A 25,886-nucleotide genomic window follows, 5' to 3' on the forward strand; every position below is an offset into this window, starting at 1 on the left:
AAAAAAAAAAAAAAAGGTTAACCTTGTGCTGGACTTTGAAGAAAAAGGTAAGATTTTATTCAGAGAAATAAACATTAAAAATTGAGGAATCAACTAATGCACTGATCTAATTTATACTGAAATACAGATTTATAGTATCAGTTTAAATAGCTGCATAGTATATAGTATTCCATTGTCTGTGTGCCATGCTTTACTTCGACATCTGTATGATACTGAATTTTTGTTTAAGAACATTACATGCCTTTCTATTTGTTAAATGCTGCCTTTATGTTTCAGGCCTGTTTAAAATTGTCTTCATCTGGATCTTGTATATTTCAAGTTACATTGATTCTTTGGAATTGGAGTCTTTTCTGATGTTTTCTAATTGAGTATGGTTTATGTATATGAAGATACTGATTTTTTTTTGCTATGTTGCAACCTTACTATTTTATTGCCTACAGTAATTTGTACTGTATATTTTTACACTTAATGAGGATATATCGTTTACTATCTCAAATGTGCTGATAGTGGGCCAAACATTCTGTAGATTTTATATTTTGATACATGTTACCAAACTGCTTTCTACCAGTGATATACCAAATTTACATTCCCATGAAAAGAGCAAAAGAGGGCTCATTTCCCTTATATGTGCTAATGATTTGATCAGTGTTTTAATTCTCTGCTGGGTTGGGGCAGCTGGGTGGCTCAATTGGTTAAGCGTCCGACTTCAGCNTGATCTCATGGTCTGTGGGTTCGAGCCCCACGTTAGGCTCTGTGCTGACGCTGGCTCAGAGCCTGGAGCCTGACTTCGGATTCTGTGTCTCCCTCTCTCTCTGATCCTCCCCTGCTCATGCTGTCTCTCTTTCTCTCTTTCTCTCTCTCAAAAATAAATAAAAACATTAAAAAAAAATAAAACATTTAAAAAAAGTAAAAATATAAAAATTTCTGGGTAGATGAGAAATACTATTTTTTTGGGTGCCATATCTTTGATTACTATGTGGGGAAGATTAAATTTCCTTATAATCTGCAGGCCATTGACAAATACTTAGGGCAAATACAGAATGTAACATTTCTCCCTACTGTCATTTTTCCCCCTCTCTGAGCTAGCTGTCAGCAAAGAGCCCGATGCGGGGCTTGAACCCACAAACTGTGAGATCATGACCTGAGCTGAAGTCAGCTGCTTAACCAACTGAGCCACCCAGGTGCCTGCTCTCCCTACTGTCTTAATGTTAATGCCTTACTGGAGGGAAAACAACCTTAGTTTGACAATAGCTAGACCTCTAGTAGCTAGTATCTTCTTTAGCATATGAAAGTCCTTCTGGAGGCTTCCCTTTTGTCTTTACCTTCCCCAACTCCATAATATATAACCAGTCACCCTTCACAATCCTAGTGCAGCTCTTTCTGTCTAATAAACTTACCTTTTTGCACCCCTCCTCCAAATCAATCAATCAGTTTATTCCTAAATCTTTTATTCTTTCTTAGGCTGTTTTTCTTAATTTCCCTTTAAGATCGTTCAGTGCTAGTGTGTAGAAATCCCACTGATTTTTGTTTATTGATCTTGTGTCCTGCAACCTTGCTGTACTTACTTAGTTCTAACAGGTTTTTTTTGGTAGACTCTTTAAGATTTTCTTCTTTTTTTCTTTTTTAAATGTTTATTTTGTGAAAGAAAAATCGTGAGCAGGGGAGGAGCAAAGAGAGCGAGAGAGGAAGAGAGAGAGCCCCAGGTAGGTTCCTCACTGTCAGTGCAGAGCCCTACATGGGACTCCATCCCACTATGAGATCATGACCTGACCTGAAATAAAGAGTTACGTGCTTAACTGACTGAGCTACCCAGGCTCCCCTTTTAATATTTTTTACATATAAGAGCTTGTCATCTGCAAATAGAATAGTTTTATTTGTTCCTTTTCAATCTGGATGACTTTTATTTCTTTCTCTTGCCTAATTCCCTGGCTAAAACCTACAGTATGTGTTGCATAGAAGTGACAAGAGCAGAAATCCTTTTCTTATTACTGTTCTTACAGAGAAAGCATCAGTTGTTCATCTTTAACTCTGGTGTTAGCTTTGGATTTTTTTTGTAGGTCTCCTTTATCAGTTTGAAGAAGTTCCCTTATATTCCTACTTTGTTATTCATGAAGGGGTATTGGATTTTTACCAGATGCTTTTTCTGCGTCTCTTGAGATGATTATGTGATTTTGTTCTTCAGTACATTGATATGATGTATTACATTAATTGATTTTCCAATATTATACCAACATTGCTTTCCTGTGATAAATCCCACTTGGTCATGGTATATAATTTTTCCATGTGTTGCTAGATTAAGTTGGCTAGTAATTTGTTGAGGATTTTTAGGTCTATATTCATATATTTGTAGGTTTCTTTTCTTTTGTGATCTCTTTTTCTGGTTTTGGGATCAGGGTAATTCCAGTCCCATAGAATGAGTTGTGAAGTGTTCCCAACTCTTCTGTTTCTTGGAAGAGTTTGTGAAAAATTGGTATTAATCTTTTTTTAATTTTTTAATGTTTATTTATTTTTGAGAGACAGAGACAGACAGAGAACAAGCAGGGGAGGGGCAGAGAGAGGGAGAGACACAGAATCCGAAGCAGGCTCCAGGCTCTGAGCTGTCAGCACAGAGCCTGATGTGGGGCTCGAACCCAAGAACCGTGAGATCATGACCTGAAGCGAAGTCGGACGCTTAACCGACTGAGAGACCCAGGTGCCCCGGTATTAATTTTTTGTAAAGATTGTTAGAATTCATCAGTAAAACAGTCTGGGCCTGGGCTTTTCTTTGTGGGTGGTTTTTTTTTTTTTTGATTACTGAGTCAATTTCTTTTTAGAGATCTGTCACATTTTCTATTTCTTTTTGAGTCAGTTTTAGTAATTTGTGTCTTCCTAGGAATTTTCCCATTTCATCTTGAATTTAAGCATTTCTATTATTCCCTTATAATTCTTTTTGTTTCTGTAGTATTTGGTAATGTCCAGAGAGGGTAACTTTTGGGCATAAGAGTATAGAAGAGGAAGAACAATTCAGGAAGAGAAAAAAACATGGGCACTGATAGAAAAGCAAGCAAAAACATGACATGTTTGGGCATCTGCATGTAGTTCTCTCTGGCTGGAGTCTAGGGCCATAAAGAGCACTGGTAAGAAGTAAAGCCAGAAAGATAGACAGGCAGTAGGTGGGGGCATCTCTTGGGCTGTGCTGGTTATTTTTGCTTTATCCTATAGGCAGTTAAGAATCATTTGTTTTGAGGGGCGCCTGGGTGGCTTAGTCGGTTAACCATCCGACTTTCGCTTAGGTCATGATCTCGCGGTTCGTGGGTTCGAGCCCCGTGTTGGGCTTTGTGCTGACTGCCAGCTCAGAGCCTGGAGCCTATTTCAGAGTCTGTATCTCCCTCTCTCTGACCCTCCCCTGCTCATGCTATCTCTCTCTCTCCTAGAAATAAATAAAAATGTTAAAAAAAAAAAAAAGAATCATTTGTTTTAAACAGGTGAGTGACATGGTCAAATTTACTTATTGGAAAGATAATTGGCAATAGAGTGGACATGGATTAAAGAAGAGGGGAGGGTTGGAAGTAGGGAAGCCTGTCTATTTCTTGTAAGCTTCATTCAAGATTGCAGAAGGTAACCAGCTTCTTCTATCAATCTGACATTTTTCTACCAAGTCCTCTAAAGCTCCATATTCCTACACATTGTCTGATTTCCATACTGAAATTTCAGATAGTTTAGCCAGCAAATTACTGTGTATGAAAGAACTGCTGATGTCCCTTTTTTTAAAAAGAATTTTAATCATTTTTTCCTTTCAAGATATTTGGAATATTGATACGAATTTTAAGATTTCTGTCTTTTTGTTTTTAAGTAAACACTATGCCCAAAGTGGAGCTGAGACTCATAACCCCAAGATCAAGAGCTGCATGCTTGGGGCACCTGGGTGGCTCAGTCAGTTAAGCGACCGAATCTTGGTTTTGGTTGAGGGCATGATCTCACAGTTTGCAAGTTCAAGCCGCGCATCTGACTCTGCGCTGACAGTGCAGAGCCTGCTTGGGATTCTCTCTGTCTCTCTCTCTCTGTCTTTCTCTCTCTCTCTCTATTTTTCCTCCCCCGGTAGCTCTATCTCAAAATAAATAAACTTAAAAAAAAAAAAGTTACATGCTCCACTGACTGAGCCAGCCAGGCGCCCCAAGAATTGCTAATTTCTTTTTTCTTTTTTTTTTTTTTTAATATTTTTTAATGTTTATTTATTTTTAAGAGAGAGGGAGACAGAGCACCAGTGGGGGAGGGGCAGACACAGAGAGGGAGACACAGAATCTGAAACAGGCTCTAGGTTCTGAGCTGTCAGCACAGAGCTTGATGTGGGTCTCAAACTTAGGAACAGTGAGATCATGACCTGAGCCAAAGTTGGATGCCCAACTGACTGAGCCACCGAGGCGCCCCTAGAATTGCTAATATCTTAAACCATTTTTCATCTCAGTTAACCACTTGCAACACTTCTACTCCTAAAAGCACTTCTACCTCTTTAAAACACTTCAACTTTTCCCCTTAAAGAGAATTTTCCTAGGGTGCCTGGGTGGCTCAGTCGGTTAAGCATCCGACTTCAGCTCAGGTCATGATCTCACGGTTTGTGGGTTCGAGCCCCACATCGGGCTCTGTGCTGACAGCTCAGAGCCTGTTTCAGATTCTGTGTCTCCCTCTCTCTCTGCCCCTTCTCCACTCATTCTCTGTCTCTCAAAACTGAATAAACGCTAAAAAAAAAAAATTAAAAAAAAAAAAGAGAATCTTCCTGAAACCAGCATCTTGCTTAAACTATGAAGCCATTCATCTAGTCACTGTGGACAAGGAAACTGGAGGAACAGTACTGGATAGGACACCTGCCCACCCCTCTACCAGGTGAATAGTGTGATTAACAGTCCCGCCTGAATCCTGGAGAAAGGGGCAGTCAAGATGAGATGGGAAAACCTGACCTAAGAATGTAGTTTAAGTTAACATGTATTAGGTATTTGCTATCCTTACCTTCTCATAAATTAAATAAGTTTATAATGAAATAAAATGGGTGCTACTTTCCTATATCTTTTCTCTCTATTTAGGTAGAACAGTGTTGTTCTACTCTAGTAGAAGATAATATTACTATTATTCACATTACTTTACTTACTAGATAATTTGGGGAACTAGTTCATATTTTTTTCCTCACATTTGGATGGTGAAAGTAAATTGTCAAAACATTAAAAAAAATAAGTTCACATTTTACAATATTTTAGAACATCAGAGTAGAAAGCAACTTTGGCAGTTTACTAGTTCAGCCACATCATTTTATAGATATGTTCATGTTTTTATAATGCCTCTATATTTTTTCTTTTCACTCTGTATTTCTTCTAAGTGAGTCTAACTCAGACCCGATGTTTTTGTGAAATTTTAAAATTTCCATTTCTCAATTTTAAAAGGAATAGAGTGAATTGTATATGAAGTTTAAGCATTAAGTTTTTTAGTGGATTTTTTCCTGTAGTTTACTTGCTTTCAAGTAATTAAAAAATATTTTTGCACTTGACTCTTGAAAAATTAAAGATTGCCTTTAGGGTCCTTAGGTATATTTTCTCTCTGTTAGAATTTCCATCTTCCTACCATGAAGAAAATAAAAAATAATTCTTTATAAGCCAAAATGACTCTCCCTGTTCAATCTGACTTCCTGAGCCTCGTGTCTGAATCACCTACACATCATCTTATGTTCTCTCTCTGGTTTTTTCTTGCATCTATTTACTCAACATCATTTATATTTTTCCATCTGCTCCCTGAAGATAAAGAGCTTAGAAGTGTCTGAGTGACTTCTTTGTTAATCCACTTAAAACCTTGTCATTGTAGGGGCGCCTGGGTGGCTTAGTTGGTTGACTGTCCGACTTCGGCTTCGGTCATGATCTCACGGTTCATGGGTTCGAGCCTTGTGTCGGGCTCTGTGCTCACAGCTAGCTCAGAGCCTGGAGCCTGCTTCAGATTCTGTGTCTTCCTCTCTCTCTGACCCTCCCCTGCTCTCTCTATCTCTCTCTCTCTCTCAGAAATAAATAAAAACATTTAAAAAATTAAAAATCTTGTCAATGTAGTATTCTGCTATGGCCCTTCATCTAATGAAGTGTCTTCTTTTTGTGTTCGTATAAAAGTTACCTACTGTGTGTTTGAAAATCATTTGAAGATCTTGTTCTCGCTAACATAGGGACGTGGTAACGTTTGCATTTTTAATTCCTTTTACCAGAATGGGAGACCATGACTGAGAATGAGGAGGTGACAAGAAAGCCAAGCATTTCTCAAAGGGCAGATTCTCAGAAAGGAACATCCAAAAGACTTCAAGGAAGTGTTCCCCAGACCCTTGATTTTGAGGAGGAATGTGATTGGCAAATTGTGGCAAGTCAGTGGGGGACTGAATCAGGGGAAAGAGATACACTGAAGAAAGGTCCCCTCTGTGAACGAGATAGGAAGAAAAAGGCTCTACCAGAAAAACAAGGCCAAAAGTGGAAGGAATTTGGAGAAAGCTTGACTTTAGGTTCAGCTCTTTCTGAAAGTTTAATAGGTACTGAAGGAAAGAAGTTTTATAAATGTGATATATGTTGTAAGCATTTCAATAAAATCTCCCATCTTATAAACCATCGGAGAATCCACACTGGTGAGAAGCCTCATAAATGTAAGGAGTGTGGAAAAGGCTTTATTCAGCGCTCAAGCCTTCTAATGCATTTACGCAACCATTCTGGGGAGAAACCTTATAAATGTAATGAATGTGGGAAAGCCTTCTCTCAAAGTGCTTATCTTCTCAACCATCAAAGAATCCACACTGGAGAGAAGCCTTATAAATGTAAGGAGTGCGGAAAGGGCTTCTATAGGCACTCAGGCCTTATTATACATCTAAGGCGCCATTCTGGGGAGAGACCTTACAAATGTAATGAATGTGGGAAAGTTTTCTCTCAGAATGCTTACCTCATTGACCATCAGAGGCTCCACAAAGGGGAAGAGCCTTATAAATGTAACAAGTGTCAGAAAGCTTTCGTTCTGAAGAAGAGCCTCATTCTACACCAGAGAATTCACTCTGGGGAAAAACCCTATAAATGTGATGAATGTGGAAAAACCTTTGCTCAGACCACTTACCTTGTTGACCATCAGCGACTCCACAGTGCAGAGAACCCATACAAATGTAAAGAATGTGGAAAAGTTTTCATTCGAAGCAAAAGTCTTCTCTTACATCAGAGAGTACACACAGAAAAGAAGACTTTTGGTTGTAAAAAATGTGGGAAGATTTTCAATTCAAAGTCAAACCTCATTGACCATAAGAGGATGCATAGCAGAGAGAAACCATATAAATGTACTGAATGCGGGAAAGCCTTTACTCAGAGTGCTTACCTTTTTGACCATCAGAGACTCCATAATGGAGAGAAACCCTATGAATGTAACGAATGTGGGAAAGTTTTTATTTTAAAGAAGAGCCTCATATTACATCAGAGGTTTCACACTGGAGAGAATCTCTATGAATGTAAGGACTGTGGCAAGGTCTTTGGTTCTAACAGAAACCTCGCTGACCATGAGAGGCTCCACAATGGGGAGAAGCCCTATGAATGTCGAGAGTGTGGGAAAACTTTCATTATGAGCAAAAGTTTCATGGTGCATCAGAAACTACATACACAGGAGAAATCCTACAAATGTGAGGATTGTGGGAAGGCGTTCAGTTACAATTCAAGTCTGCTCGTACATCGGAGAATCCACACTGGGGAAAAGCCCTTTGAATGCAATGAGTGTGGAAGAGCTTTCAGTTCTAACAGAAACCTGATTGAACACAAGAGAATCCACAGTGGTGAGAAACCCTATGAGTGTAATGAGTGTGGTAAATGCTTCATTTTGAAGAAAAGCCTCATTGGACATCAGAGGATTCACACAAGGGAAAAATCGTATAAATGCAGTGACTGTGGGAAAGTCTTCAGTTACCGCTCAAACCTTATAGCCCATCAGAGAATCCACACTGGTGAGAAGCCCTATGCATGTAATGAGTGTGGGAAAGGCTTTACTTACAACAGAAACCTTATTGAACATCAAAGAATTCACAGTGGGGAAAAAACCTATGAATGTCATATATGTAGGAAAGTTCTTACCTCTAGTAGAAATCTTATGGTACATCAAAGAATCCACACTGGAGAGAAGCCATATAAATGTAATGAGTGTGGGAAAGACTTTAGTCAGAATAAAAACCTTGTTGTACATCAGAGGATGCACACGGGGGAAAAACCATATGAGTGTGAGAAGTGTAGAAAATCTTTTACTTCCAAGAGGAATTTAGTTGGCCACCAGAGAATCCATACAGGGGAGAAACCATATGGGTGTAATGATTGTAGTAAAGTTTTTAGGCAGAGAAAGAACCTTACTGTACATCAGAAAATTCATACAGATGAAAAACTCTGTGAATGTGATAAGTCTGAAAAGGAATTCTCTCAGAATTCAAACCTTCACCTGCAGCAAGAAATCCATAATGTGGAGGGATTCTCTTGGCTCCAAAATCCCAATGAGTCTAAGACAGAGATTCAGAAAATCTAGAGTCATATGTAAGATGGGATAGAATCCCAACTTACCTAAGTCACTGTTAGACAAATGGCAATATATCATTCTTGCAAGGAAAAAAACATCATGATTGACTCTCTTGTAAACCAGTGATTTGCACGTGAAAGAAAGTTAATCTAGACTTTCAAGACTGCAAAAAACATAAACCAAATTCTAGTTAAAGAATACTTTGTTCCAGACCATTTGTTATGACTCTAGAAAGGGACCTTAGAGCAATTAAAGACTCTGAAAAAATTTATGAGATGTAATAATGTAGTTGTAAATGATAGCAAAAATATTTTTGTATTAAAAAAATAGACATTGTTTCTGAAAATGTGTATATTGTACATTCTAAAAATTGCATCACTGCAACAGAAAGTCTCTGTTGACAGTATGATTGAGACATGTCAGACATGGACTTCAGTGGGCAAGAGTCTGCTGTTTGAGGACAACTTAAGAAGAGTACGAGATTTGGAATTGGAAGACCTAGGTTTAGGTCCTGGATCTTTCTCTTACTAGCTATGTGATGTTGTTAAGTCAGTTTTTAGGCCTCAGTTTCTCTGTCAGTCAAACGTTGATATAATGCCTACCTCACAGGGTTTGAGGATTAAATGAAAGGATGTTTGTGAATGTACTTTGTGAAATAATCTAGTTGTCAATAAAGTTGGATAAAAGAGGTATGGTCAAAATCTGGAACATGGCATAATGTAATGTTTGTTCATTACGTCAATGAACAATTGAATCCAGGAACCTCAAAAATACTCATTTTTATAGTAAAAGGAAGGATGGTGGTGGATAAGTAACTTTGGATTTTAATAGTCTAAGAAGACTTTTTTAAAATAACACCTTTCAGAATGTTTGAGTTAATAGTATGCCTAGTTTGTTTTGATAGCAAAATATTGGCTTATTATGGAAAAACAGTATTATGTTCAGCTGTTAACACAAGCCAAGGAAAAGTATTTTCAAACCTTCAAATTCGAAACCTAGCAGATGGTGAATGTCAAAATGGAAGGACAGTCCTATATTGCTCTCCCTGTTCATAGGGGAAAATCCTTAGCCCCAACCCCTTAGCTAATGATCCCTGCCACTTTATTCTCAGTTCTAATCAACATTTCACTGGCATTTCATATATAAACATATGCTGACATATGAAAGCTTGTTAAGAAACAACATCCTGTTCCACTACTCAGTTTACTACATAAGTTTCACACAGAGCCGAGTTCTTTTTTTTTTTTTAATGTTTTATTTATTTCTGAGAGAGACAGCATGAGCAAGGGAAGAGGGTCAGAGAGAGAGGCAGACACAGAATCTGAAACAGGCTTCAGGCTCTGAGCTGTCAGCACAGAGCCCGACGCGGTGCACGAACCCATGAACCATGAGATCATGACCTGAGCCGAAGCCAGATGCTTAACCAACCGAGCCACCCAGGCGCCCCAAGAGCTGAGTTCTTAAAGCTCTCATTAAATCAATTGAGAATCTATCTCTGAGTAATTAAGCCTATCACTCCCTAGGAACCAATCTTAGATCTAATTCATCCTGTATTCTTGAGTTGCTAATTTTGTATTGTAATTTTCAAAACTCCCAGTTCTGTAATTGGACTATAAAAAACCTTAATATCAGGATTGTGTTTCTAATATTAGTAGTATTAAAGTGGTGTGTTGATAAATGTTACTAATCCAACCCCTAAGTTCCTTGAGGTCTGGTTCCTCATTAGACTGAAAGGTACACAAGAGTGAAAAACGGAAGGAGCCTGAAATTTAAAGTCTTAAGGCCCGGATATGAGTCAGCTTCTGCCACTTTCCTTGGATAAATGCCTTCATTTCTTGTAGCCTTGATTTCCTTATCTGAATAAACAGGAGGGAGAATATCTACCTCACAGAGTTGTTACGAGATAGTGAATATAAAGCTGCTTTATATTTGTGCTACAGAAGAATCACTACTGGTTGTATAATAATTACAAAGGGAAAGATGTACTTTAACAATGGAGAAGCTGGCATTCACCTCTAAACCAGTTAAAATATAACATCATTAAGACTGAGACAACCTACGTAACGTGCCTCCTCATTTGATGCAATAAGCCAAAAGTGTAACCTGAATTTATCAAGCTGCTTAGACCTGTTGCCAGGAAATACAGGAATCAGAGGAACAAGATAAAGGGCACCACAAGAAAATTTAGAACACATGATATTGTATAAGAAAACTGCACTGGATTCTTCAACAATATGAAAAAGGCAGGATGTGATAATTGTTGAAGCTGAATGAGTTTTGGGAGTTCATTATACCGATGTCTGGTTTTGTGTGTATTTCCAGAATGAAAGGTATAAAAGTGGGTGAGGGAGGTTGTTTTAAAAGGTATTAAAGAGATATAAGACAGGAAGAGTCTCATACAAATGACCAATTGATTTTTGGCAAAGGTATAAAAGCAATTTAATAGAGGAAAGAGCCTTTTCAACATGCTGCTGGTGCAATTGGATACCCATAGGCAAATATACATACATACATACATACATATATACATACATACATACATATATACATACATACATACATACATAGGGAACTAGGACTAAGCAAAGAATTCTTCGATTTACATCAAAAGTAGGGTCCTTAAAAGGCAAATGTTAAATTGGACCTCATCACAATTAAAATAATTTGCTCTGCAAAGAAACTTTAGGGGTGCTAAGATTTTACAGACTTGAGAGGAATATTTGCAAACCATATATCCAACAGGATTTGTATTTAGGCTATATAAAAAAATCTCAAAACTCACCAATAATAATAACTTTAAAATAGAAAGTGGGCAAAAGACATGTAAAGCCATTTCACCAAAGTATAGATAGCAAGTAAATGAAAAGTTGTTCACCATCATTAGCCAGTAGGGAAATAAAAGTTAAAAATCACTGTACATCTATCAGCATAGCTTAGGAAAAGGGAAAAAATAGTGTTACTACATGTTGGCAATGATACAGAGTAAATAGATTTCATGTTGCTGGGATTGTTAAATGGTACAGACACTCTTGAAAATAGTTCGGCAAGTTTTTTGTTTGTTTGTTTTTAGCCCCCCGCCCCCGCCTCTTTTTTAAGAGATAGCATGTTAGTGGGGGAGAGGTCAGAGGGAGGGAGAGAGAATCTTTTTTTTTTTTTTTTGCAAATAGTTTATTGTCAAATTAGTTTCCACATAACTCAGTGCTCATCCCCACAAGTGTCCTCCTCCATGCCCATCCCTCCCCCCCCCCCCCACNTTCAGGTCCTTTATCCATTTTGAGTTTATTTTTGTGCATGGTGTGAGAAAATGCTCTAGTTTCATTCTTCTGCATGTTGCTGTCCAATTCGGGAGGGAGAGAGAATCTTAAGCAGGCTTTAGGCTCAGTGTAGAACCTGATGTGGGGCTCGATCCCATGACCCTGAGATCATGACCTGAGTCAAATTCAAGAGACAGTTGCTCAGTCAGCATCCCATGTTTGGCAGTTTCTTACAAACCCAAACGTGCACTTACGATATAACCCAATGTTTGTATTCCTGAGCATTTATCCTAGAGAAATGAAAACTTATGTTCAGAAAAACAGGAACATGACTATTCATAGCAGTTTTATTTGTAACAGTCAAAATCTGTAAGTAACCCAAATAGCCTCAACAAGTGGCTAAAGCAGTATTATATCTATACCATGAATACTTATTACTCTATAATAAAATGGAATGACCTATTGCTGCAACGACAAGTGAATCTCAAGAATATTATGCTGAGTGGAAAAAAAATCTAATCTCAAAAGGTTGTATTCTGTATGATTCTATTTACATAATATTCTAAAATGACAAAACTATATAGAGATGAAAGGTTAGTGATTACCAGAGGTTGGGGATAGTGAGAGGAGACAGCAGGGAGAGGGAGGGATAACACTTAGGAAGGTCTTTGTGGTGTTGGAAAAGTTGTGTATCTTGATTGCGGTAGTGGTTACACAAACATACATGAGATAAAATGAAGTAGAAGTATACACAAACAATGTACAAGTGTCAACATCCTTATTTTTATACCAAACTATAATTATGTAAGTTGTGCCTGTTGCGGGAAACTTGGGGAAGAGTATTATTTTTCCAACTTCTTATTTTGAATTCAAAATAAAAGGTAAAACAAAATCCTAAAAAAGCCATAACCAAATGCACTGTGTGAAACTGATTTGGAAGAACAAAATTATGAAATATATATTTAAGGGTGGTTGGGGAGATTTGAATATGATTGGATATTAGGTGATAGTAGGGAATTGTTCATTTTCTTTCCATTATGTAATGTATTAACGTTTGGAGAATATTATGAAAGAATGCATATTGAACTGTTGGAATGAAGTGTTTTGAAAAAAAATTTTTTTTCAGTATATACAGAGAGATAAGGCAAACGTAGGCAAGTGTTGAGTCCAGATGGAGGATACAGGTATCCGCTGTACCATTCTTTCAACTTTTCTGTACTGTTTGAGATTTTCAAAATAAACGTTTGGGGCAAAATTATCAGGGCTTTCTACAGACGAATGCTTTGTAGCTTCAGGCTTCTGTGTACACGCCTCGCCCGACCACTGCCGAGCCAGGGGATGTCCCCTTTCCTGAGGCTTTAGGGCCACAGACCACCTGCACCCTCCTGGGCACTTCCACGCCCATCCCCGGTCCGCAGAGATATTGGACACCCATCGAGAAGACAACACCTCCGAGATTCCTAGAGGGGCCGGCCTGGGGACTTGGGAAGCCGGAAGCCCGTCTCCAGGCACTTCCTGTCCGGTCATTGTTCTCGCACCGGTAGGCGCGGGCCGTCTGTTCCATCCTATGTTCTGCTACGGAGTCCGCGAGCTCTGGCCAGGCCTTTTCGCGGTGCACGGTGAGTGGGCTTGGCGGGACAGGACACGGACCTTGGTGGCGCGGAAGGGGCCATTACAGGGGCGCACTGCCGCGACCTGCCCTTGGGGGTCCAGGCCTGTCCGTCCGCGGCCGGCTCCGCGTCCCCCTACTTCGGAAACACAGCTGCAGCCTGCCGGGGGTCTTTCCTGGAGAAGCTTGGACCAGGGGCCGGGCTTACCCCGGGAATAGAGATTAGGATATGGAGGTGGGGGAGGTGGGTTGCCACGTTTGGAAACAGGGAGAGGACACTGAAAGGGAAGTCCTTGATCAGGGACTCTGCATTGTGGGGCTGGAGGCGGATTTGAGTTTGGTCAGCAGCCCCGTAAGAATACTCAGTAGGCAGTCTGGCTTATACACAGGTGAGATGAATGTTTAAGGCCTTTCCACCTGGTGGAATTCAGTTCTAGAAAGAATAATCATCCAGAATTGAGATTTGCTGCAGGGATGAAAGTACTATTGCGTTATTCAGGAAATTGTACACTAAGTTGCCAGTAAGTTGATACAGGAGAAAGTATGTGATCAATAGTAGCAAAAGGAGACATAATAAAATTTAGCAGCCTTCGCCCCATAAGACATCTGAAGGGGAATAGACAAAATGTAATCTATTTGTAATAAACTAAACTAGTAAGATTGTTTTACCCACAGATTAAACAACAAAGACCCGCTGGCTTGGCTGTGATAAAGCTGTATGGTTAAGTTGGTGATGGTGTGATTTGATGTCTTTTTAGATAGCAATTTAGCACTGTATGTCAATCATGAAATCCTTGAACCAGTAGTCTCTCACTTGTAAAGGAATAATTCAGCAGAAGAAAAAACTATTTGCACAGAAAAAATTTTTTAACATTAATTATTAAGAAAATAAAGTGGAAACAATCAGAACTCCTTTCACGAAAGCAATGGCTCATAAATAGTATTGGTTAAGTAAGTTATAATGTATTTAGAATTCCAGAATGAGTAACTCTATATGTAGGTGTATTGAAAGATTCATCTTTTTTTTTTTTAATGTTTTATTTATTTTTTAGAGAGAGAGAGAGAGAGAGAGCATGAGCAGGGGAGGGTCAGAGAGAGAGGGAGACAGAATCCGAAGACAGGCTCCAGGCTCTGAGCTGTCAGCACAGAGCCCGATGCGGAGCTCGAACCCACGAACCAGGAGATTATGACCTGAGCTGAAATCAGAGGCTTAACCAACTGAGCCACCCAGGCGCCCGGAAAGATCCATCTAAGACAATGGAATACTATGTGAAATAAAGGCATTGAGTTCAAAAAACAAAACGCAACTTGCTAAAAAATGTACATACAAATGCGTTCTAATTTCTGTTTTGGGAAAATAAGCAGTATGTGTAAAGGTGAACATATCTGTATGGAAATGCAGAGAAAACACTGATGACTGATAACTACTGTGTGCATGTGTATGTAGGGTATGTATTTGATTCTATATTTATTTGTTGATCCTTTTTGGATGAGAATGATAGAATTAACACTATAGGTTATTGTATAGCTACTAAAAGTGATAAGTAGGAAGAATGGCAACATAAAACATTTTTTTTAATCTTAAGAGTAATATTAGACAGTTATATTAGACAGTAATATTAGACAGTTGGAAGAAATGGAAAAAGTAAATATCAAACAAAAAGAATCTCAAAACTATCTGTAATTACATCACCCAGAGATGGCCATCTCTAAATGTTGGTGTCTAGACTCTCAGACCTTTTCTTGAATTTCTTTAGTTCATGGTATTGTATATCTTTGGCAATTAAAAACATTCTTTGTGTTGTAATATTCCTTCTAAAAAAAAAAAACAATGGTGGGGTGCCTGGTTGGCCCAGTCAGTTAAGTGTTTCACTTTTGATCTCAACTCAGGTCATGACTTCAAGCCCTGCATTGGGTTTTGCACTGGGGATGAAGCCTACTTAAAAAAAAAAAAATAGCCCCCAAAACAAACAAAAAAAACCAACCCATGGTGATAATCAAAAAAATATATATATCCCTATAGTTAAAAACAAGAAGTGTATAAGTCATAATTGTTAGTGTGGTTGAAGGTTTTCCCTTAAAAGAAGTATCTTAAATTCTGTGCTCTATAGTGGTTATCTCTTTGGAGGTGGAGTAGGGTTGATTTTTCTTAGTTATTTTCTGTATTTTTCTTTTTTTGAGAGAGAGAGAGAGAGGGGCAGAGCACGAGTGGGGGAGGGGCAGAGAGAGAGGGAGACAGAATTTGAAGCAAGCTCCAGGCTCTGAGCTGTCAGCACAGGCCCCATGCGGGGCTCAAACTCATGAACCATGAGATCATGACCTGAGCTGAAGTCAGACGTTTAACCGACTGAGCCACCCAGGTGCCCGTGTATTTTTTAAACTTTTACAATAATAATATGTTAACTCTATAATCGGGAAAAAAATAAACATGATATAAAGCTGTTTGTAATGTGATTATTATGGGAACAAATTACATGTTTGCCTTTGAACCGTTTCCATCCTATGAGGGAGGAGTAGAGCAGACTCTTGTTGCGGTGGCTACTGTGTAGGCACTGGGCAGCAATGCCCTTAATGGCATCCAGGCACACCTTTGCTCGATGCTAACAATGTTTTCTGGTTTTTCAGTAGACAGTACCATCCTGGCCCTGAGAAGAAACTCAAGAAGAAGAAACTTAAAGATTACATGGGGCTTGACCTCTGCTGGGCATCCCCCAGCTATAAGAGTTCCCCTCCTGAGCAGAGAAGATGACTGCAGAACTGAGAGAGGCCATGGCTTTAGCCCCCTGGGGCTCAGTGACCGTGAAAAAGGAGGAAGAGGAGGAAGAAAACTTCCTAGGTCAGGCATCTAGCCATGTACACTCTGAGAACATCAAAGTCTGGGCTCCTGGGGAAAGTCCCCAGACAGACCTTGCTTTATCAGAACAGGAGGAGAAGGTAAACAGTGGTTTTGGAGGAGGGAGGGAAGAGAGACCTGAGCACCTCAAGTGGTTTCAGAGGAAACTGTGTTCCTCTGCTTCCACACCTGCAGTATTATTTTGAGGGTAGGGCTCTCGTCTATAGTCCTTTAGTATATAATAGAAACAGTCTCTTCTTGATGGGACATTTGGTCCTTTCTATAAACCAGTGGTTCTCAAACTTTGCTGCACAGAATTACCTGGGGAGCTTTTTATAAAATCGTGATGCTCATGGCTACTTGATTCCAATTGAATGAGAATCTTGGCCTGGAACCCAGACAGCCGAGATTGGGGGGGGGAACCCAAAAAACTCTTGGGGCACCTGAGTGGCTCAGTCGGTTAAGCCTCTGACTTTGGCTCAGGTTGTGATCTCATGATTTGTGGGTTTGAGCCCTATGTGGGGCAACATGCTCAGAGCCTGGAACCTGCTTTGGATTCTGTGTCTCCCTGTCTCTCTGCCCCTCCCTAACTCATGCTTTGTCTCACTCTCCTGCGTGCACTTGCACGCTCTCTCTCAAAAATAAATAAACATTTAAAAAATTAAAAAAAAAACACAAACTTTTCAGGGGACTCTAGTCAAGTTTTGATAGCTCTAACATATGCTTCTCAAATTTTAATATGCATAGGAATCACCAGGAGGTCTTGTTACAATGCAGATTCTGATTCAGGAGGTCTGGGTTAAGAGTCTACACTTCTCAGGGCACCTGGGTGGCTCAGTCCATTAAACGTCCGACTTCGGCTCAGGTCATGATCTCACGGTTCGTGGGTTTGAGCCCCACGTTGGGCTCTGTGCTGACAGCTCAGAGCCTGGAGCCTGCCTCAGATTCTGTGTCTCCCTCTCTCTCCCCCTCTCTCTCTGTCCTTCCCCTGCTCATGCTGTCTCTCTCTCTCTCTCTCTCAGAAATAAATAAAACATTAAAAAACAAAACAAAACAAAAAACGAGTCTACACCTCTCACAAGCTCCCAGGTGGTGGTGATATATGGATCCACTTTGAGTTGTGGGTCGACACACTACCCTGTGGTCCTTAGTATTTTCAGAAACACTCCCTAGTCAGGTGAGCTGAGGAGCCCCAAAGATCACAACCTTGCTTCTTTGATCTTTACACCTCAGAAAACTCTACCCTGGAAAATCTCCCCGTGTGTTGCTCTCTTGTCATGCACTCACTGGCAAGTTAGGCTTGGATGCCACAGTGGCCAGTGATGTGAAATCACAGAGATAGAGAAGAAAGTCACAGCCTTGATTCTCTGCCTAACTCACTTTGGGGATCAGAGAAGACTCTGCCTTTATTTTCTATTGTTGTTGTTTTATTAAAAAAGGTTTTTTAAAAATGTAAAAAAAATCTTTTATGGACTCTAGGAATAGTTACTTTTGTGTTCTCATCTTTAATCATACTGCTTCCCATTGACAATTTTCTCAGAAATCCACCTGTGTGCTTATCTCTAGGATCCAAACATGTTCTGGAACATGGCTGTAGTCCTGAAAGCAACACAGGAGGCATCTGCGGCCTCAGCCCTTGGCACCTTCTCATTATCAGGGACTCTGGCCAAGAGTGAGAGACTGGAGACACATGGGAACATGACCTCTCTAGGTAAGGTTCAACCCCCTGGTTCAGAATCTCAACCATTGGGGTTTCTCAGAATCTATTCAGACACTGGTGGCCTGGTCTCCTAGCTCGAAAAACATAGAGTATTGAGGTATTGAAACTACCAGGGAGAGCTATGCATTTGTCACAAGAATATGGTAGCCGTGGTAGCCATGGGTCCTGTGTTGTACAAGTAAACCCTGCCTGACCGCTAAGTCCCCTCTGGCACCCACATTCTAAGTCTGCCGGGTACAGAGCTATGCCTGAATATTTTGAACCAACTCTGCTCCCTTCCTCAGGCGGACCAGGTCACTCACTTTCTTAAACCACTGTTGTGGGGAAGGTTAGGATTACCACCTTTCATTTTCTTGTCTGTTCCTTAGTCATTCCCCCTAACTTCAGTAGTTTCTGTTGCCCACTCTCTGCTCCCTGTTCCATTCTCTCTGGTGTGTCATCGCTTCTTTCCTGTTCCCTTGCTTTGTCAGTCATTCACTGTCTGAACTCCAGCAGTGGCACCCATCTACTAGGAATGGTGACTATTTTCCTTCTTTGTCTCTTACCTCAAGACCCTGTTCGCAGCCAAGGTTTACCTTTCTGTGTGCTGCCAGATGTTTGCATAGCTGTAAGTAACAGCAGGGACGTGAGCTCTGGGAATTAAGAGAGAGATCTGAGTGTGGTTGCTCTCCTGCTTTTGATCTTTTGATGACTCTGTGACCTTGAATGAGTCTTTTCTCTCTGGACCTCCCTTTCCTGTTTTGTCAACTAGGGTGAATTGATCCAGTGGGTACAGGATTTGTTGGGGGCATGCTTACTATGTGTTGGGTAGCATGATGGGTGTTGGGGATACACTGAATAAGACACAGTCTTGCCCCCTTTTTTTCCCCAAGCTCCCACACAGGTGAAAGAGAATATAGTTTCATTTTGATGACAAAATTGTATAATATACATGAATGTGCTTTGGAAGCTTGGATGTGTTACTGGGTTATTAATATCAGAGAGTTTTATTTACAGTTTCCTATATGTTAAATAATATTGACTTCATTAAAGTTTATGCATTTAAACCAAGTTTTTAAGCATTTAAACCTAACTCGTTTTTATTTCACTTCTACATCTAGAAAAATTTTTATAAAAATGAGAACATACTTTTTTTAAAATTCACATTCAGTTAAGCCTCAACTTTTACAGATTAAATTTTTAAACTTTTTAAAACAGGGGTGCCTAGGTGGCTCAGTCTATTGAGTGTCTTGACTCTTGATGTCAGGTCAGGCCATGATCTTGTGGTTCAATGAGTTCAAGCCCCCTGTCGGACTTTGCACTGACAGTGCGGAGCTTATTTAGGAGTTTTCTCCCTCTCTCTCTTCCTGTCTCTCTGCCCCTCCCCTGCTCACATGCACACCACTCTCTCTAAAAATTAAGAAAAAAGAAAATTTTATACTTTTTAAAAGATTTGTTCTACTTGTATATCATTTTTATATAAAAATTTCCTTATTTCTATGATCTTAAAATATATAAAATATATTAAATTTCAAATTTAATATATCCAATTCTTTAAGACATTTCAAACACCTAAGTAGGCAGATTTACAAATCTTACACATATAACCTAGATAGCACATGGCTTTTGTAAATCTAATGAATTTGTAATGACATACAAAATTCATAAATTATCTTACATATGTCGGAATACATTCACCAGCTAAGATGGCAGGCTTGTATAGCATTTCATATCTCTTCTTTTTAAAAAAAAATAATGAAAGAAAAGTATTGATTTCAAAACTTATTACTTTGTCTATGCTCTAGTAGATCATAGGTGTGTTTTTAGTTTATTTCGATACTTATTTCTGTACTTTACTAGGGTTACAATAATCTGTCAAGATCCAAAAGAGGAAAAATAGCATTTCAATCAAGCCAGGGGGACAGGTTCTAGGCTGATGGCTAATTAATAACCCAAGGGGATTTGAGCTTGAGTACACAGAATGGGCCTTCTTTCCTTTTCTTAGACTCTGGGCATTGGCTCAGATCCTAGCTCTTACTTCATCCCTGTGATGAAACTGTTAGATAGCCACTACATGAAGACCTTGTAGGCCACAGTTGTACCCACTTCTGTATTAATTTTGACATAAAGCATGATGCAAATGTAAAGAATTGTTATTCTAATTGGTTCAGTAGTCCCCATCCATCTTAGTCTTTCATGTCTTTCTAGTGTTCTAAATCTAGTGGTAAAAAGAGTAGGAGTGAGGTTAGGGGACAGAACACTTCATAGACTGAAGTATTCTTCAACTTTGGTTTTGTTGGAGAGATTCTTGGTGGGGACGGGGGCCCCCAGTGTCAGTGATGAGGGATGCTAAAGGAAGGAAGAAGGAGATGGAAAAAAGCAGAGAGGGAGACATTAGAGGGGAGATTAGGTGAGATGTATGGGATAAAGAAAAGTAGAGAACATAGAAGAAAGTAATGAACAAAAGAAAAGCAGAAAAGACATGAAACCATACAGGGGGAAAAATCAGAATATTTCACACACAAATTTTAAAAATAAAAACCAAGAAATGACAGATGAAGGGGCGCCTGGGTGGCTTAGTCGGTTAAGCGTCCGACTTTCGCTTAGGTCATGATCTCGCGGTTTGTGGGTTCGAGCCCCGCGTCGGGCTCTGTGCTGACTGCCAGCTCAGAGCCTGGGGCCTGTTTCAGAGTCTGTCACTCCCTCTCTCTCTGACCCTCCCCTGCTCACGCTGTCTCTCTCTCTCTCCTAGAAATAAATTTAAAAAAAAAAAAAAAAAAAAAGAGATGACAGATGAAGAGGCAGTAGAGGAAAGGGGTAGTGGGAAAAAAGTCACAGATGGTGACTAAGGGTGGTGAGCACTGAGTGGTGTATGGAATTGTTGGGTCAACATGTTACACACTTGAAACTAGTATATCAGACTATGTTAATTATACTTCAGTTAAAAAATAAAGGTAAAAAGATGATGTAAGGGCAGTAAATCTATAGGGAGAAAAATAGATTTAAGAAAGACCTCAGAACGGTAGGNCTGTTAATTATACTTCAGTTAAAAAATAAAGGTAAAAAAGACGATGTAAGGGCAGTAAATCTATAGGGAGAAAAATAGATTTAAGAAAGACCTCAGAACGGTAGGAATAGAAATAACTGGAAAAAGACTAGCATTTCAGAGTTTGTTGTTACATTCAGTGCTCCGCTGTATGCAGCCCTCAGGCATTCCCTTTTTCCAGCACTGCCCATCCTACCTGAATGATTGTGATGGGAGGGTCGGATTACTGTTGTCATAACCGGGCAGCCAAACTGGGCTGGTTCCCTGCCCCCCGTGTTGCTCTATACCCCAACACTCCTGTCCCACTCACTCATCTCACAGGTTAGAGAGTTGTGCTGGTCTGTGCTGCTGGAACGTTGTGTAGACGCTGGATTCCCCATCTGCAGTCGCATCATGACCTGCAGCTCACAGCTTTCCTGCTCCCTTCTAGGCTGACCCCACCGGTGGGAACACCCCCTCCTCTGCCAGCGTGCCTCCCACTGCTGCCTGTCCTTGTTTCGTCTGCCTTATCTGAGTAGTGTTCCTGAGCTCCGTTTATTTAAAGCTCTGCGGAGGGTTCACTCTGCCAGCACTAGGCTGTATGGATGGACATTCCAGGGTCAAGAGTGGTGGGGGTAGAGAGGAGGCAAATAAGATTATGGTGTTGCTGACTGCATGACTTCTTTTTGACACCGTTCGGGTTCTGAAGCAGTGTAGAGCAGCTGGAAACCAGTCAGTTTTAAAACTTCAGAAAGTTTTGGTGTTTTCATGATATTGACACAATGGAGCAGGCTATATCATGACCCACACTTAGAAAGGTCAACTTCCCTTGACACAGGCTAAGCTGTTTGTTCAGTAGGATTCAGCTGTTTATTCTGTTCACCATTCTTTAGTCCCTTCTAGTGTTGCCATCTATCACCATAACAACTCCTCTCCCCTAAGGATCATCTTTGTTCCTGGGCCCCAACACTTGGACTCACAGCACTCCTTGTCAGGCTCAGAGTCACTGCAGACCTCACAGAGCCCCTTCCTGTGCTCCATGGCTGTTCTCGGACATGACCATAGAGTAACTCAGTTAATCTCATGATCTTATGAGATAGGTACTCTTAGTGTCCCTATTTTAGAGAGAAGGAAACTGAGGCACAGAGAAGTTACTAGCCCAAAGTCCTGCAGCTGGTAAGTGGCAGCGCAGGGATTTGAAACCAGGCAGTCTGGCTCTAGAACTCATGTTCTTAACGTCTTTGCTGCATAGCCCCTTAATGTTTCAGGTGCTCTTAGCTGCTCTGGGCCTTTCGGCATCCAGTGTGACCCTCTCTGTCCATGCTTATCCTTTCTTTGATATCTAGCTTCCTCATACACAAAAATCTAAGTCACATAGATCTTCATTCCTAGGGAGGGACTCTCCTTAATTAATTGCTGAGTTGTAAGCAAATTCACACTAATTGGCTAAGGTAAGAAGGCAAGCCTGGGGAGAAACTAGTGTCCTTCATAACTGGTCTGAATGGCAAGACCAGTCATCATACAACCAGGAGAGATGTCTGCAGATAACTTTCCGGGCATGAGGCAGTGGGTTAGATGTCTGATGAAAGTGGGTAGAAGTGCCGGAAAGACCATGAGTCAGTGGATTCTGCTCTAGGTGTGGGAGAGGGCGTAGACCTGGCAGAAGAGCTTACAGAGAGGTGACACGTGGGAGATACTTTTCCTTTGATGAAGCCATTTTACATACACTGAAGTCACATACTTCCTGACATGTATCACTTCGTGATCCTCTTCTTTTTCTAGGCCAAAATAAGCCGACACTTGTACTTTCTATTTATTGTTTCAGGTGCAGAAACCAAGAACCCACAGTTACTGGTTCCAAAAACTGAGATATGTGATGAAGCAGAAAAACCCTTCATAATACCAGGAAGCATCCAGAAAGTTAATCCTCAAGGACCTGAGTTAGGAGAAGCCTGTGAAAAAGGGAACATGTTAAAGAAGCAGAGGATCAAGAGGGAAAAGAAAGATTTCAGAGAAGTGACAGTGAAGGACTGTCACGTACCTGACAGCTTCAAAGTAGAGGGAGACCAGAAATGTCTGGAATCTGGGGAAAGGTATAGCCTTAGTTCTAGCTCTGTTAAAAATCAGAAAAGCCAGCCTGGACAGAAGCCTTTTACGTGTAGTGTGTGTGGAAAAGGCTTTAGTCAGAGTGCAAACCTTGTAGTGCATCAGCGAATCCACACAGGGGAGAAGCCCTTTGAATGTCATGAGTGTGGGAAGGCTTTCATTCAGAGTGCAAACCTTGTGGTGCATCAGCGAATCCACACTGGACAGAAACCGTATGTTTGTTCAAAATGTGGGAAAGCCTTCACTCAGAGTTCAAATCTGACTGTACATCAAAAAATCCACTCCTTAGAAAAAACTTTTAAGTGCAGCGAATGTGAGAAAGCCTTCAGTTACAGCTCACAACTTGCTCGGCACCAGAAAGTCCACATTACAGAAAAATGCTACGAATGTAATGAGTGTGGGAAAACGTTCACTCGGAGCTCCAACCTCATTGTCCACCAGAGGATCCACACTGGGGAGAAGCCCTTTGCCTGTAATGATTGTGGCAAAGCCTTCACCCAGAGTGCAAATCTTATTGTGCATCAGCGAAGCCATACTGGTGAGAAGCCATATGAGTGTAAAGAATGTGGAAAAGCCTTTAGTTGTTTTTCGCACCTTATTGTGCACCAGAGAATTCACACTGCGGAGAAACCTTACGATTGCAGCGAGTGTGGGAAAGCCTTCAGTCAGCTCTCTTGCCTTATCGTGCATCAGAGGATTCACAGTGGAGATCTCCCTTATGTGTGTAACGAGTGTGGGAAAGCCTTCACGTGTAGCTCCTACCTGCTTATTCATCAGAGAATTCATAACGGGGAGAAGCCTTACACGTGCAACGAGTGTGGCAAGGCCTTCCGGCAGAGGTCGAGTCTCACCGTGCACCAGAGAACCCACACTGGGGAGAAGCCCTACGAGTGTGCCAGGTGTGGCGCGGCTTTCATTTCTAACTCGCACCTCATGCGACACCACAGAACGCACCTTGTCGAGTGACAAGTGCTTGTTACTCCAGGTGCTGATCATAATCCACTGCCCCCTCAGTGAATACATCTTCGCCATTTTGTTCCTCTAAAAATGAGGCGCACCGTGTTATAAGTAGCAGTTTTCAAGAATGCAGCACAGAACACAAGACAAGCGTTTCAGAGGCTGACTTAAAGAAAGTGAAAGCTAAGCATCTAAAGGCAAGGACTGTGTTGTAAACTCTGCCCTCAGTAGTCCTGTTTGAAATGGAATGTGGCTTTCTTAAAAATGGGTCATGCAAAGCTAAGTGATAAAGATCCTGTTTGAGGAAAGGTATTTTTAGCTTAATTTTGTTTTTTGAACCTGCTAGTTTCTGAGCAACAGGCAGGTTATTGGTATAAGTCTGCCTGGTGGAATTCTGGAGCTTTGAACCTTGTATTCTAGTATTTGGGTTAAGCAGTGATTAATTAAGGAAACCACTTGGGGTAGCAATTCACCAACAACTTACCTATGAACACGTACTAGCTTTCCATTCCTTAGGTAATTTAAACATTAAAATCAAACAAACAGAAAACACCCTATTAACTGTCTACTGCTCCTAAAATGGATAGAAGTAGGAAAGAGCTGTTTCTCTTACTATCTATGACTCGTGAACCTTGGTAGAGTAAAGCCCTGGGGACCTCTGACGAGTCTCTTCTTGACCATTCCCCAGTCTGCATGGCCAAGCACTTGAGGATTGATGGAGACCACACACGGGGGCCACAGATGCACTGGGCTGTATTTGCTAAGATCAACAACTCTAAGTGACCCTAACTTCCATTGCACTCCTATCGGAGTAAGATGCCTGTAACACTCCCCTTCCCAGATAGAGGAGTCAAAGAATAAAGCTTGCCAAGAGGCATGCCCATGTTGTCTATGCTCATTCTGCTTAGGCTCAGCCAGGGGTCTCAATTTGGGTGTTATTCTCACTTTCTGGCTGGTCTTTAGAAGAACTAATGGAGTCCTGATTCTGAGAGGGAAGAGGCAGAATGGGACTCCTTAGGTCTTAATTTGTTTTTTTTTTTTTTGAGAAGTTCAAAGGTATTGGAATGTGCAAACTTAGAAGGATGAAGAAACTGGCTAAGGTAAGATAATCTTTGTTACCGTTGAGCCTTTATTCTTAGTAAAATGATTTATAAAACTATGCAATAGGTAGTTATGTAATATTGCCTTGTATTGATACAGAACTGAATTCTTTGTTTAAATTTGATTATGCACCTTCATGTATAAAAACAAGATTCCTAGCACTTCTCTCATGCTTTCACATAGATCCTTACCTTAATCCTTAGAACACTGCAAGAACTGTTTGGTCCATCTATCTGAGAGTGGTCAAGCAGCAAATAGCAGCCCGCATTCAAATCCAGGATTTCAATCTGGGTTCTCTTTGTTCTGCCATGCTGTGTGTCTGACCACCTGTAATCCTCACGTGGATCTGTGCAGAGCTTGAGAAAGGGGTATATGGTCTCATTTTCAGGTGAGGAAGCTGAGGTGACAGATTTGGGGATGTGCCTTAGGCAGAGTAACCAGTAAGCAGCAAATCTGAGAGCGATTTGAGTTTCCTAAGTTCTGGATCTGTCTCTTCACCCCATTCAGCAAGGAAGCGCATATCATAAATGCCCCGCCTGTTGATCAGCAATCTGGTGTGACTCTCAATAGAAGTCCCATCATTGGGACTCTTAATGGCTCCTTTGTATTTTACAGAGCACTTCTCCGTGTACAGAAGGCATACATATAAACAGGAAAGCTTGTTTATTTTCTCTTCCCCTTTCCCTTCAATCATGGTGTTTTATCAAAGCATGTGCACCTTTTCCCAGTTGCACTGTCAGTCATACACAACTATGAGAAATCAGTAGAACTCAAAAATGAGA

At 40.6% G+C, this 25,886-nt stretch overlaps 2 protein-coding genes across 7 annotated transcripts in view; both read left to right on the forward strand.

Moving 5' to 3' along the window:
* Positions 1-8,789, forward strand: part of LOC144223554 (uncharacterized) — a 31,116-nt gene extending 22,327 nt beyond the window's left edge. For all 5 annotated transcript variants that reach the window (XM_077754307.1, XM_077754308.1, XM_077754306.1 and 2 more), the window contains one exon: positions 6,212-8,789. In XM_077754307.1, the coding sequence (XP_077610433.1) occupies positions 6,212-8,529 (2,318 nt within the window). In that variant the 3' untranslated portion in view covers positions 8,530-8,789. The remainder of the gene's footprint in view (positions 1-6,211) is intronic.
* Positions 8,790-13,302: 4,513 nt separating this feature from the next.
* Positions 13,303-25,007, forward strand: ZNF35 (zinc finger protein 35). 2 transcript variants are annotated; one of them, XM_077754320.1, is made up of 4 exons: positions 13,303-13,393; positions 16,009-16,317; positions 17,783-17,927; positions 22,766-25,007. In XM_077754320.1, the coding sequence occupies exons 2-4, from the start codon at positions 16,129-16,131 to the stop codon at positions 24,010-24,012; spliced, it is 1,581 nt and encodes a 526-aa protein (XP_077610446.1). In that variant the 5' UTR covers positions 13,303-13,393; positions 16,009-16,128; the 3' UTR covers positions 24,013-25,007. The 2 variants fall into 2 exon arrangements, with proteins under 2 accessions (XP_077610446.1, XP_077610447.1); XM_077754321.1 differs by having other exon boundaries at positions 16,012-16,317.
* Positions 25,008-25,886: the final 879 nt, after the last annotated feature.

This window comes from Crocuta crocuta, unplaced genomic scaffold (genome assembly GCF_008692635.1).
Source record: "Crocuta crocuta isolate KB4526 unplaced genomic scaffold, BGI_CrCroc_1.0 scaffold70, whole genome shotgun sequence".
Lineage (NCBI taxonomy): Eukaryota > Metazoa > Chordata > Mammalia > Carnivora > Hyaenidae > Crocuta > Crocuta crocuta.